At 61.6% G+C, this 13,066-nt stretch overlaps 1 protein-coding gene, 1 long non-coding RNA gene and 1 pseudogene across 4 annotated transcripts; 1 reads left to right on the forward strand and 2 right to left on the reverse strand.

The window, feature by feature from the left end:
- Nucleotides 1–61: 61 nt before the first annotated feature.
- Nucleotides 62–2,908, forward strand: SMUG1 (single-strand-selective monofunctional uracil-DNA glycosylase 1). Of its 3 annotated transcripts, none has more exons than XM_077192758.1 (3): nucleotides 62–134; nucleotides 697–1,106; nucleotides 1,537–2,907. In XM_077192758.1, exons 2-3 carry the CDS (start codon nucleotides 738–740, stop codon nucleotides 2,716–2,718), a joined length of 1,551 nt encoding a protein of 516 aa, XP_077048873.1. In that variant the 5' UTR covers nucleotides 62–134; nucleotides 697–737; the 3' UTR covers nucleotides 2,719–2,907. The 3 variants fall into 3 exon arrangements, with proteins under 3 accessions (XP_077048873.1, XP_077048872.1, XP_054510120.2); XM_077192757.1 differs by lacking the exon at nucleotides 62–134 and adding an exon at nucleotides 217–394 and having other exon boundaries at nucleotides 1,537–2,908; XM_054654145.2 differs by lacking the exon at nucleotides 62–134 and adding an exon at nucleotides 224–394 and having other exon boundaries at nucleotides 728–1,106; nucleotides 1,537–2,908.
- Nucleotides 2,909–3,049: 141 nt separating this feature from the next.
- Nucleotides 3,050–4,048, reverse strand: LOC143696454 (uncharacterized). The gene is made up of 2 exons (XR_013185917.1): nucleotides 3,822–4,048; nucleotides 3,050–3,307 (listed from the first exon to the last, which is right to left on the reverse strand). It is a non-coding gene; the product is annotated as an uncharacterized LOC143696454 (long non-coding RNA).
- Nucleotides 4,049–5,703: 1,655 nt separating this feature from the next.
- On the reverse strand, nucleotides 5,704–8,156 carry LOC129134478 (U4/U6 small nuclear ribonucleoprotein Prp3 pseudogene; annotated as a pseudogene).
- Nucleotides 8,157–13,066: the final 4,910 nt, after the last annotated feature.

A 13,066-nucleotide genomic window follows, 5' to 3' on the forward strand; every position in this document is an offset into this window, starting at 1 on the left:
TCCCGGTCCCGCTAGGGGGCGCGCTCGAGCCGCCGCAGCTCCGCGTGCCCCGCCCCCTCACCGTGGGAAGGGGCGTGGCCTGAGCAGACTCCGCCTCCTGCTGTGAGTGCCCCCGAATCTCCCACGCGTGTCTGGTACGCCGGGGGGTTCGGAGGGGGATTTTGGGGGCCCTGGGGGGATTTTAGGGGATTTGGGGGAGGTTCGGGTGGGATTTTGGGGGCGATTTTGGGGATGTTTTCCCGCCGCAAGGCACGATGGAAAACTCCGCGCGGAGACAAAGGACCTGGCCACGCCCCCTCCCTCCGCCCGTGGGGCACGCCGGGAAGGGGAAGGGGCGGGGCCTATCGGGGCAGGGGGCGGGGCCGGCGTGCGGCGGACGCGGCGCGTGCTCAAGGTGGGCTCGCGGCGGCGGCAGCGACGTCACCGGGGGGGCGTGTGACGTCACGGGGGGAGCGGGGCTGTGAGGGACCCTCGGGCGGGTGGGGGGGGGGGGGGGGTCAGGGTCGGGCACGGGGACACCGGCAACGTGCCCCGCCCCCCCGGGGGGCTCCGCTGTCACCTGTGTCACCCCCCCAGGGGTCTGGGTCACCTGTGTCCCACCCCCGGGGTTCCCCTGTCCCCTCCAGGGCTCCCCGGTCCCCTCTCTCGCCCCCTGTGTCCCCCCCAAGGCTCCCCTGTCCGCTCTGTCCCCCCCAGGTCCCCTCTGTCACCTCCCGTGTCCCCGCAGGCGATGGGGGATGGAGCGGGAGGAGGAGGAGGAGGAGGAGGAGGAGGGAGCCGGGGGTGCGGCTGAGCAAGGAGCGAAGGCTGAGGAAGCCAATCCTGATGATGCTGAAGCCGGTGAAGATGCTGAGGATGCTGAGGATGCTGAGGATGAGGATGCCGAGGCCGAGGGCGTGGCGGGCCGGTTCCTGGCGCTGCAGCGCGCCCTGTCCGAGCGGCTCCGGGCGCTGCCGCCGCCGGGCCCGCCCGTGTCCGTGGTGTACGCGCCGCTCGAGTACGCGTGGGAGCCGCACCGCAGCTTCGTGCGCCGCTTCCTGCGCTCCCCCAAAGCCGTGCTGTTCCTGGGCATGAACCCCGGGCCCTTCGGCATGGCTCAGACCGGGGTGAGCGCCCCAAAACTGCCTGGGTGCCCCAAAAACCCTGAATCCAATAACCCAGACCCGTGCTGATCCTGGGCATGAACCCCGGGCCCTTTGGGATGGCTCGGACCGGGGTGGGCACCGGGAGAGGGGCTGGGGGGGGGCTCGGTGCAACCGGCGAGGGCCCAGAGGGGAGGAAATGAGGCTGGGGGGATCAGGGGGTCTCTAGGGGAGGGAAACTGAGGCACAGGAGGGTTTGGGGGGGTCCCCAGGGGGTTCAGTCCATCTCACGGGGCAGCAGAGGAGGGAAACTGAGGCACGGGGCGCTCCCGCTCCGTCCCAGCACCGACCCCGCGGCGCGGGGCTGACTCTGTGCGGCCCGGGGCTGTCCCCGCCGTGTTCCCCCCGTGTCCCCGCCGTGTCCCGCCCCTGACGCCCCCTCCCCGCCCCGCAGGTGCCGTTCGGCGAGGCGTGGCACGTGCGGGAGTGGCTGCGGGTGTCGGGCGCGGTGCGGCGCCCGCCCTGCGAGCACCCCAAGCGCCCGGTGCTGGGGCTGCGCTGCCCGCGGGCCGAGGTCAGCGGCGCCCGCTTCTGGGGGCTCATCCGCAGCCTCTGCCCCGACCCCCGCGCCTTCTTCCGCCACTGCTTCGTGCACAACCTCTGCCCGCTGCTCTTCCTGGCCGCCTCGGGCCGCAACGTGGCCCCGCCGGAGCTGCGGGCGGCGGAGCGGGAGCGGCTGCTGGGCCCGTGCGGGGCCGCGCTGGCCGCCGCCGTGCGGGCGCTGGGCGTGCGGCTCGTGGTGGCGCTGGGCCGCGTGGCCGAGCTGCGGGCGCGCCGGGCGCTGCGGGACGCGGGCATCGCCGTGCCCGTGGCCTGGATCCCGCACCCGTCCCCCCGCAACCCCCGCGCCAACCGCGGCTGGGAGGGCGAGGCCCGCGAGCGGCTGCGGGAGCTGGGGGTGCTGCGGCTCATGGGCGTGCGGGAGCCGGGGGGAGCGGGGGAAAACGGCGCCGGGGGGTCCCTGCTGCAGTTGGACCAGTTTGGGACTGGGGAAAACGGGGCTGGGGGGTCCCTGGACCAGTTTGGGACTGGGGAAAATGGGGCCGGGGGGTCCCTGCTGCAGTTGGACCAGCTGGGAACTGGGGAAAACGGGGCTAGGGGGTCCCTGGACCAGTTTGGGACTGGGGAAAACGGGGCTGAGGGGTCCCTGGACCAGTTTGGGACTGGGGAAAATGGGGCTGGGGGGTCCCTGCTCCAGTGTGACCAGTTTAGGACTGGGGAAAACGGGGCCGGGGGGTCCCTGGACCAGTTGGACCAGCTGGGAACTGGGGAAAACGGGGCTGAGGGGTCCCTGCTCCAGTTTGGGACTGGGGAAAACGGGGCTGGGGGGTCCCTGCTGCAGTTTGGAACTGGGGGACAGGGGGTCGAGGGGGGACTGGACCAGTTGGGGACTGGGAGGAAGGAGGATGGGCGGTCCCCGCCCCAGTTTGACCAGTTTGGGACAGGGGAGAAGGGGATTGATGGGGCCCTGCCTCAGATTCCCCGCTCAGAACAGGATTTAGGGCAACACTCCAGGGCAGAGGGTGAACCCCTGCCTCAGTTTCTCCACTCGGGAGGGGGTTTGGGGCTCCTTTAGGGGCAGGGGATGGATCCTGCCTCAGTTTCCCCACTCGGGGGTGGTGCTTAGGGAGCCTTTAGGGGCGGGGCATGGGCCCTGCCTCAGTTTCCCTTTAGGAAAAAGGGGGGGGAGGGTTCGTGGGTCACAGCCTCGCGGCGTTTTCTGTGTAATTCTGGAATTAATAAAGGCGAGAATTGGTAAAAAAGCAAGGAAAGGGTCATTGGGGGCAGGCGGGAACCAACGAACCAACCTTCCTCCCTCCCTCCTCTATTTTATTTTTCTAAAAACCCAGATTTTCCCCTTTTCCCCGCTTTTTCCCCCCTGTCTCTCCGGGCGCGGACTCCGCGGATTTGTCACAATTGTTTTTATTGTCACCAATTGCCCAGAACCGGGGCGCGTTTAAATCCCCATCGATCGGGGTTTTTTCCCGGAATTGCCGGGTTTGTGCCGATTCTCTCGGCCGACTCCAGAGGGAGCCCGGACAAGGGAGGATGAGGAGCGGCCGAGATTTCCCGGCCGGGAAAGCCTCGGGAAGGGAGCGGAGCAGCCCCGGCAAGCCCGGCTGTTCCTTCATCGGCATCCCAGGGAAACCCGGATTTTCCTGTATCTGCATCCCAGAGAAACCCAGATTTTCCCGTATCAGCATCCCAGATTTTCCTGCATCTGCATCCCAGAACATCCCGGATTTTCCGACATTGGAATTCCAAATTTTCCTACATCCGCATCCCAGACAATTGCAGATTTTCCCGTCTCAGCATCCCAGATTTTCCCGTCTCAATATCCCAGAACATCCCAGATTTTCCCACACCCCATACATTTCCCCACACCCGATTCTCCCAGGTTTTCACCCCAAAACCTCCCCCCCCGCTTTTTTTTGGGACAGCCCCTCCCCCGCCCGGGGTCACAGCGGGGTCACCGCCGCCCCTCCCCCACCCCCGCGTCCCTTCCCCGCCCATCCCCGGAACCGGGGGGCGACCCCCGAACCCCCCCCCGATCGATGCCGCCGCCGCCCTCCCGCCCCTCGGCCCCGAGCGCGGGTTTGGGGATTTTTGGGGCATTTTCCGCGGATCCCCGCCGCTGTTGGCCGCGGTTCCTCATTGGCATTCCGGGCCCGGCCTGACCTCTCCTTGCACCCGCAGCCGGGGCGGGGCCGGCGCGGCGGCTGCGCCCGGGAGCGCCCAGCGCGCTCTAATTCGGCGATTACTGTCACAGGGCCGTTTGTCACCGTGTCACCGCCCCGGGGACACTCGGCGGACGTCAGGGCCCCCCCGCCCTGCCCGGCGCTGCTTTCATCGCTGCGGAGCCGATCCGAGAGCGCGGGGGAAGGGGCGAGCGGGGCGAGGCTCCAGCGCCACAAACCCGCAATTTCACAAATCCCCCTTTCCGCAAACCCGCAATTTAACAAATCCCCGTTTCCACAAATCCCCGTTTCCCGGTGTTTCCAGTTCCACAAATCCCCATTTTCCTAAATCCCCATTTTCCGCAAATCCCCATTTTCCCAAATCCTCATTTCCCGGTGGTTCCAGTTCCTCAGATCCCCATTTCCACAAATCCCCATATTCGTATTTTCCCATTTCCACAAATCCCCATTTCCTTGTATTTCCAGTTCCACAAATCCCCATTTTCCTGCGACTTCATCTCCCCAAATCCCAATTACCCAGATTTCCCAATTCCACTAATTCCCGTTTTCCTGCATTTCCACTCCCATAAATCCCCATTTTCCCAGTGCTTCCAGTTCCATACGTCCCCATTGCCCCGTGATTCCATTTCCATAAATCCCCATTTACACAAATCGCCATTTCCCTGCATTTCCAGTTGCCCTAAACCACCCCAAAAATCCCCGGGATGAGGACAGACAGACGGACAGAGGGAGGGAGCTCCCCACCCCCAATTAATCCCCGCATCAATTAAACACCGGCCAGGGCTGCGCTGCCTTCATTAACGCTCCCACTGTTAATTAGCAACAGGCGGGAGCCGCCCTCCCCCCCTTTCCTCATTAATTAATTGCTGTCAGTAATTAACAGATCCCAGTGCTGGCCAAGGAGGCCAACCTCAAGTGTCCCCAGATTGTCATCGCGTTCTACGAGGAGCGGCTGACGTGGCACGCGTACCCCGAGGACAGCGAGCCCAAGGAGCGGGACCCCCCCCGCAGCTAAGCCCCCTCCCCAATCTGTACAGACACCCCGGACTGTCCCCTGGCCCCTCCCGTGTGCCCCTGGGCACAGGGGGACCCTTCCCTGCCCTGGGCGTGTCCCCAGCCTGTCCCCGCCCCCGGGGCAGGTTTGGGGGGTGGCCCCGATTTTGGTGTTTTTTAAAGTCGGTGTTTCTAGCCGGGGCCCCCCCGGGGTGTCCCCGTGTCCCCCCTGTCCCCTCTGATCCCCACCCCCGTGTTGTCCCCAAGCCCCCGGATTTGCTTCCAATAAAAAACGGTCACTTTTCAGAGCTGCCACCTGTGGGACTGGGGACACCGCTGGCACCAACACGGCCTGGTGTCACCAGCACGGTGTCCCCAGCATGGCCCAGTGTCACCAGCATGGCCCGGTGTCCCCAACACGGCCCGGTGTCACCAGCACAGTGTCACCAGCGTGGCCCGGTGTCCCCAACATGGCCCGGTGTCCCCAGCATGGCCCAGTGTCACCAGCATGGCCCAGTGTCACCAACATAGCCCAGTGTCACCAGCGTGGCCTGGTGTCCCCCCACCAGTGTCCCCTGCCCAGTGTCCCGCCGGTGCCCCCTGCTGGTGACCGCGGGCGCTGCACGGGCACGGCTCGGTGGCAGCGCCCGTGCCACACGGACCAAGCACACGCAGTCGCCGATGCGGGGGACGGTGAAATGGCGATAATTAACGGGCGAACGGGGTCATTTATAACGGGGGGAAACGGTAAAAGGGCAGGGGTTCCGCCTGAGCGAAACCTCGCGATATCTTGAGCGAAACCTCGCGATATCTTGAGCGTAACCTCGCGATATCTTGAGCCAAACCTCGCGATATCTTCCCACATTTCCCCCGCCTTTTATGACCCGCTAAAAATTTGGAAAATGCTGAGGTTGAAACTGGCGAGTGGGAAACGCGTGTAACTGGCAAAATGTACTGAACGTGAGCAATGTAACACAACCGTAACAAACTTGTAAGTGTAGGTGTTTAACAAATGAAAAGTTAACTATCTCTAACTGGGTTTTTTTTGGTTTTGGGGTTTTTTTTTTGTTTTGTTTGGGGTTTTTTTGTTTTGTTTTACAAACTATGTCTTTAATAGGGGTGCTGAGGATGGGGGCTCAGGGTCTGTGGGACAGGAGCAGCCAGGGCCGGCCCAGCCCCTGGGCTCCAGCGCGGCCTTGCCCAGCGCCAGGTCCCCGTAGCGCTCGGCTCTGCGCTGCCCCAGGTGCTCCGGCGCCACCTCCTCCATGGGGCACTGCTTCAACTTCACCCGGCCGAAGCTGCGATCCTGCGCCGTGCCCTCCCAAACCAGACAGCATTTGTTTGTTTTCTTAACGGACCGACCAGACCCATTGTCATCATCGTCCTCTCCCTTTGTGTTTGACGTCCGCTCATCCCACTTTATTCGGTGCAGCACAAGGCGTTTGAATTTCTTCTGCGCTTTCGGGCCTCCTTCAGCACCACCACATTGACAGCTTTGTGCAGGACCACCGCTCCTGTGAGGTGCAGCTGCCCAGCATTTGCCTCGATTTTGAATCTTTTTGCTGGACTGCTCAAGTTTCGAAGCCTGTACACAACTATGTGAACTCCCTGGGAAACGTCTTCCTTCAGCTTTTTCACCTTCTTGGCTTTCCGCTGCTCTGCCGTGAACTTCCGTGCTGTGTTTGCCTCCTCGTGAGCCTTCTGCCTCTTGGCCACCTGTGCTCGGACGTGAGCTTCCACCCTTGTTGGCTCCTGCACAGGTTGGAAATCCTCGCTCTGGGCTCTGCTGGTGGCACCAGGCCCAGCCTGACCTTCTCCTGCAGCTCCTTCTGGGCTTCTCGCCGTGTCTGGCACCGTAATTCCTTCTGCTCTTTCTTTGTTAGATACACGCCCAGGGTCACGGGCGTGTCGCTGTCCACCGGGGGGCTGAGCTGGGCTGGGTGCTCCACCAGGCTGGTGACCCCAAAGAATTCGTCTTTTTTGGGGCCACGCCACCTTTGAACCCCAGGCGGTTGGGGATGATGCAGGAGTCCCACCACTCAATCTCTGGGATCTCCCCCTCCTTCAGCTCCTTCTTTGGGGTGGTCAGAGCCAACTTGGTGGAAGTGTGAATCGCAGTTTTCCTGGCAGCCTGGGAGATCTCTGCCTGCAGCTTTTCTAGCTGAGCCTTTGTTCTCAGCCTTTGGGCAATTCTCTCAAATTTGCCTTTTTCATGGAAATTAAAGCTGAGTTTCTGCTGCTGGGCCAGGGTTATGGAGACCCGTGGGTCAAAGTACGTGTTTGATTCCACATCTTCCGAGGGCTCTTCCTTCAGCTGCTGCTTGAACTGCTCCCTCTTCACTGCCCTGATGTTGGCCTTCAGGGTGGGCGTGCGGTGGGTGAGCTCGATCTCCTTCCCGCTGCCATCCACGGTCCGGCCCCGCTCATCCAGGACCAGCGGTGCTGGCTTGGTCCGATCCTTCAGCTCCGCTTTCGGGGCCGCAATGCCCAGGGCGTGCAGCTTGGCCGGTCCCACCGTGCTGGCACTGCCAATGAGCCCTGGCTTCAGCTGAGCCTGAATCCTGGCCTGCAGCTCTGCAGCCTTCCTGGCCTTCTCCATGGCACTGTTCATGAACGTGGCTGCCTGAGAGGCCTGGATGGTGCTGCCGATGGGGAGCCGCTCCGGCTGGGATGAAGAAGAAATTTTGACCTGTGGTGTTGGAGGACTGATGAATCTCAGCTGTTTTTTCCTCTCCTCAATCTGTCGTGTGGCTGCCTCCATCATCTGTTTGATCTGGAGCTCGGTCAGCATCCCTGGGCTCTCCAATGGTGGGCCTGGAATGACTTCAGGCTCCTCCTCAACCTCCTCGAACCGTGGGATGCGCCGTTTCTTGGCACCAGAGGGTTCCCTGGACACCTCAGCGCCATCCCCCAACACGTCCTTTAGCTCCCGTTTGCGGTTCCGGTCGCTGTTGGATTTGGCGCGCCGGGAGCTCCGTCCTTCCTCCACTGCCTCCAAGAGCTTGTCCACAAATCTCAGGGTGGGCTCATCCAGGAAGAGTTTGAGGTGCTCAGCTGCTTTTTCCTGCTCCATGCCCTCGCCCGCGCAGCTGAGGGCCGCAGTGACCGCGGTGGGCTCCGAGAAGCCGGGCACGCGTTTCCCCCTCTTCTCCATCCACGGCTTCAGCTCGTCCAGCTCCCGCTTGGACTGAGGCATCTCCGCTCAGGCGGCGCCATTCCCGGTCCCGGCCCGGCCCGGCGGCCCCTGGAGGTAACGGCGCCTCGGGGCGGGAGCGGGAAGGTCCCCGGTTCGTTCCCAGGTTTCGGCAGCGCTTGTGCCGCCGCTTGGTCCGCGGGTCGAGCACGGCTCGGTGGCAGCGCCCGTGCCACACGGGCCAAGCACACGCAGTCACCAATGCGGGGGACGGTGAAACGGCGATAATTAACGGGCGAACGGGGTCATTTATAACGGGGGAAACGGTAAAAGGGGAGGGCTTCCGCCTGAGCGAAACATCGCGATATCTTGATCGTAACATCGCGATATCTTGAGCGAATCATCGCGATATCTTCCCACGCCCAAAAACCCCTGGGCATGAACCCGGGGAGCTCGGGGTGGCTCGGAATGGGGGGCACCGGGAAAGGGATCAGGAGGGAGCCGGGGGAAAGGAGGATGGAGGGGAGCTGGACCCCTCCAGTTGGGGACTGGGGGGAAGAAGGATGGGGAGGTCTCTGCCCCAGTTTGACCAGTTGGAAACTGGGAAAAAGGGGATTAGGGGTCCCGTCCCCAGTTTGGGACTGGGAAAAAGGGGATTAGGGGGTCCCTGCCCCAGTTTGGGACTGGGGGGATGAGTGTTGATGGGGCCCTGCCTCAGTTTCCCCACTCAGGAACTGGGAGCGAGGAGGTTGGAGGGCCCCTGCCCCACTTTAAGCTGTTTGGCACTGGGGAGAAGGGGATTGGTGGGGCCCTGCCTCAGTTTGCCCACTCGGGGGTGGTGCTTAGGGAGCCTTTAGGGGCGGGGCATGGGCCCTGCCTCAGTTTTCCTTTAGGGAAAAGGGGAGGAGGCTTCGTGGGTCGCTGCCTTCACGATGTTTTCTGTGCAATTCTGGAATTAATAAAGGCGAGAATTGGTAAAAAAGCAGGGAAAGGGTCATTGGGGGCAGGCGGGAACCAACGAACCAACCTTCCTTCCTTCCTTCCTTCCTTCCTTCCTTCCTTCCTTCCTTCCTTCCTTCCTTCCTTCCGCCACTTCCTTCCGCCACTTCCTTCCGCCACTTCCTTCCGCCACTTCCTTCCGCCACTTCCTTCCGCCACTTCCTTCCGCCACTTCCTCCCTCCCCCCTTTATTTTATTTTTCTAAAAACCCAGATTTTCCCCTTTTCCCCCACTTTTCCCCCCCGTCTCTCCGGGCGCGGGCTCCGCGGACTTGTCACAGATTTTATTGTCACCAATTGCCCACAACTGGGGCGCCTTTAAATCCCCATCAATGTCGCTGTGATGGTGCCATGATCTGACAGTGATTGATGCCATGATCTGACATTGATTGATGCCATAACCTGACAGTGATTTTGCCATGATCTGACAGTGATTGATGCCATGATCTGACAGTGATTGATGCCATGATCTGACATTCATTGATGCCATAACCTGACAGTGATTTTGCCATAACCTGACAGTGATTTTGCCATGATCTGACAGTGATTTTGCCATAACCTGACAGTGATTGATGCCATAACCTGACAGTGATTGATGCCATAACCTGACAGCGATGGCCGTGCCCGCCCGGAGCATCCCCGGTGCGGGGTGGACGCGGTGCCTCTGCCCCCGCCCCGCCGGGACCCCTCCCCAATTATCCCTTTTTGTTTTAACCCGGGATTCCCCTCCCGGGGGTCCCCGCATCGCCCCTCATTCCCTGCCTGGCTTTGGGGCGGCCGGGCCCCTTTAGGATTTGTCATTTTTGGGTTTTTTTCCCCGGAATTGCCGGGTTTGTGCCGATTCTCTCGGCCGACTCCAGAGGGAGCCCGGACAAGGGAGGATGAGGAGCGGCCGAGATTTCCCAGCCGGGAAAGCCTCGGGAAGGGAGCGCAGCAGCCCCGGCAAGCCCGGCTGTTCCTCCATCGGCATCCCAGGGAAACCCGGATTTTCCTGTATCTGCATCCCAGAGAAACCCAGATTTTCCCATATCAGCATTCCAGATTTTCCTGCATCTGCATCCCAGAACATCCCAGATTTTCCGACACTGGAATTCCAAATTTTCCTACATCCGCATCCCAGACAATTCCAGATTTTCCCGTCTCAATATCCCAGATTTTCCCACACCCCATAAATTTCCCCACACCCGATTTTCCCAGGTTTTCGCCCCAAAACCTCCCTCCCTTTTTTTTCTTTTTTTTTCTTTTTTTTTTTTTTTTTGGGACAGCCCCTCCCCCACCCGGGGTCACAGCGGGGTCACCGCCGCCCCTCCCCCGCCCCGATCTATTAATTACTGACAGCAATTAATTAATAAGGAAAGGGGGGGGGGAGGGCGCCTCCCGCCTGTTGCTGTAATTAACAGCGGGAGCGTTAATGAAGGCAGCGCAGCCCTGGCCGGTGTTTAATTGATGCGGGGATTAATTGGGGGTGGGGAGCGCTCGCCTCTGCTCCAAGGGCGCTCCCTCCCTCTGTCCGTCTGTCCGTCCTCATCCCGGGGATTTTTGGGGCGGTTTAGGGCAACTGGAAATGCAGGGAAATGGGGATTTGGGGCACTGGAAAACCGGGAAATGGGGATTTGTGTAAATGCGGATTTATGGAAATGGAATCACGGGGCAATGGGGACGTATGGAACTGGAAACACTGGGAAAATGGGGATTTATGGGAGTGCAAATGCAGGAAAACGGGGATTTGAGGAACTGGAAACACTGGGAAATGAAAACGCCGGGAAATGGGGATTTGGGGAACTGAAAATACCGGAAAATGGGGATTTTTGGAAATGGGGATTCATGTAAATGGAAACCCGGGAAAATGGGGATTCAAGGAACTGGAAACACCGGGAAATGAGGATTTAGGAAATTGCGGATTTGCGGAAAGGGGGATTTGTGAAATTGCGGGTTTGCGGCGCTGGAGCCTCGCCCCGCTCGCCCCTTCCCCCGCGCTCTCGAATCGGATCCGCAGCGATGAAAGCAGCGCCGGGCAGGGCGGGGGGGCCCTGACGTCCGCCGAGTGTCCCCGGGGCGGTGACACGGTGACAAACGGCCCTGTGACAGTAATCGCCGAATTAGAGCGCGCTGGGCGCTCCCGGGCGCAGCCGCCGCGCCGGCCCCGCCCCGGCTGCGGGTGCAAGGAGAGGTCAGGCCGGGCCCGGAATGCCAATGAGGAACCGCGGCCAACAGCGGCGGGGATCCGCGGAAAATGCCCCAAAAATCCCCGAACCCCGCGCTCGGGGCCGAGGGGCGGGAGGGCGGCGGCGGCGGCATCGATCGGGGGGGGGTTCGGGGGTCGCCCCCCGGTGCCGGGGATGGGCGGGGAAGGGACGCGGGGGTCCCGGCGCGGCTCCCCCGCGGGTTTGGGGCGGTTTGCAGCGATTTGGGGAGCGCTCCAAGGGTGCGGCGGTGCCGGAGCCGCGGGTCCCGTGTCCCCCTGTCCCTGTGTCCCCCTGTCCCCCTGTCCCCGTCCTGGCCGTGTCCTCCTGTCCCCGTGTCCCCGTCCTGGCCATGTCCCCATCCTGGCCGTGTCCCCTTGTCCCGGCGTGCGGCACCTTCCCAGCGGGACACGGGAACGGGAATTGTGTGAAACGGGGGAACACCGGGAATTGGGGATTTGGAGACCTGAAAACGCAGGGAAATGGGGATTTGGGGAAATGGGGATTTACGGAACTAGGAAAGCAGGAAAATGCGATTTCCAGCCCGGACACCTTCCCGGGGCTCTGCAGCCCTGAGCGCCCCGGAGGAGGATCCGGGGGTTGCAATTCCCGGTCCGGGGGTGCCAATCCCGGTCCGGGGGTGCCCCCCGGGCTGGTTTAACCCCCGCCGTGCCGGGGCCAGGCGGGCCCGTGCCGGAATTCCCGGGATCCGCCGCCGCCCCCGCGCGGGTTTCGGGCGCTGCAAATCCTCCCGGTGGTGCCGAAAATTTCGGATCAAAATCCCCAAAACCGCAGCCCCCGCCTCCGCCCGTGCGGAAGCTCCTCGGGGAAAGGCGAGAAAACCGCAGAGGGAGGGGAACTGAGCGCTTTTTTCCGCCTCGTTTTTCCTCGTTCCGCGCTCGTTCTCCTCCCTCGGAACCCCGGGCCGGGCTGTGCGGGGAGCAGCGGCTCCGGGCACGGAATGAGCGCTGGAAATCGGGAGGTTCCGGCGTTTTGGGGACGTTTCGGGTGTTTGGGAGCCCCCGGCGGGGAGGGGACGGCGGCGGTGTCACCGCGGGGGCCGGGGATGAAAAGGGCGAGAGGCCCCGCGAGTGTCGGGGGTGATGAATGGGGGTGAGCGCGGGGTGAGCCGAACAAGGCGCCTCTGTCCGCCCCAAATCCTCCCGAAAAACAACAAAAAAAAACACCAAAAAAACCCCAAAAAAACAAAAAACCCCAAAAAACCCCACCCCGCGTTATTCCCGCAGAGTCCGTCTGCTCCCAGCCCTCTCGGCCGGCTTGATTTCTTTAAATTATAATTATAATTTTATTTATTCTTTTATTGTTATTTAATTTTATTTATTATTATTATTATTATTATTATTATGTTTTTTTCCCTTCTGTTATTTTGCCCGGTTTTGACCCAAATAAGGAGGTGTGAATGGCCGCGAGGATCGCGGGGATTTCCACGGATTTCCACGGATTTCCATGGATTTCCACGGATTTATTTCCGCGGCTTCCCGGCTCTGTTTGCTCAGCAAACAAAAACACCCGCGGCGGGGCCGCCTGCGGGGTCACGGCAGAGCCCTGGCAGCCGCTGGAGATTTTTGTTTGGTTTGGTTTTGTTTTGTTTTGTTTTTTTTAAAAGCACCCAAATCCCGCGGGTTTCGCTGCCAAATTCTCCTCCCGCACCCGCGGACCCCGAAAGGGCCGCAGGAATTTGGGGAGCGGCCCCGGAGCGGAGCTGGAATTCGCTGCCCTCTGGGGTTTTAAACGCCGGAAGAAATCGGGAAAATAAATCGGGAAAATAAATCGGGAAAATCGGGATTTTCTCACCCAGGGCGCGGATTTGGGGCGAAACCCCCGGAAAGGAGCGGGATGGGGGAATTGTGGGGTCTCCTGAGCTCGCCCCCCGTTTTTCCTTCCCGTCCCCATCCCA

Source organism: Agelaius phoeniceus, chromosome 35, assembly GCF_051311805.1.
Source record: "Agelaius phoeniceus isolate bAgePho1 chromosome 35, bAgePho1.hap1, whole genome shotgun sequence".
Classification (NCBI taxonomy): domain Eukaryota; kingdom Metazoa; phylum Chordata; class Aves; order Passeriformes; family Icteridae; genus Agelaius; species Agelaius phoeniceus.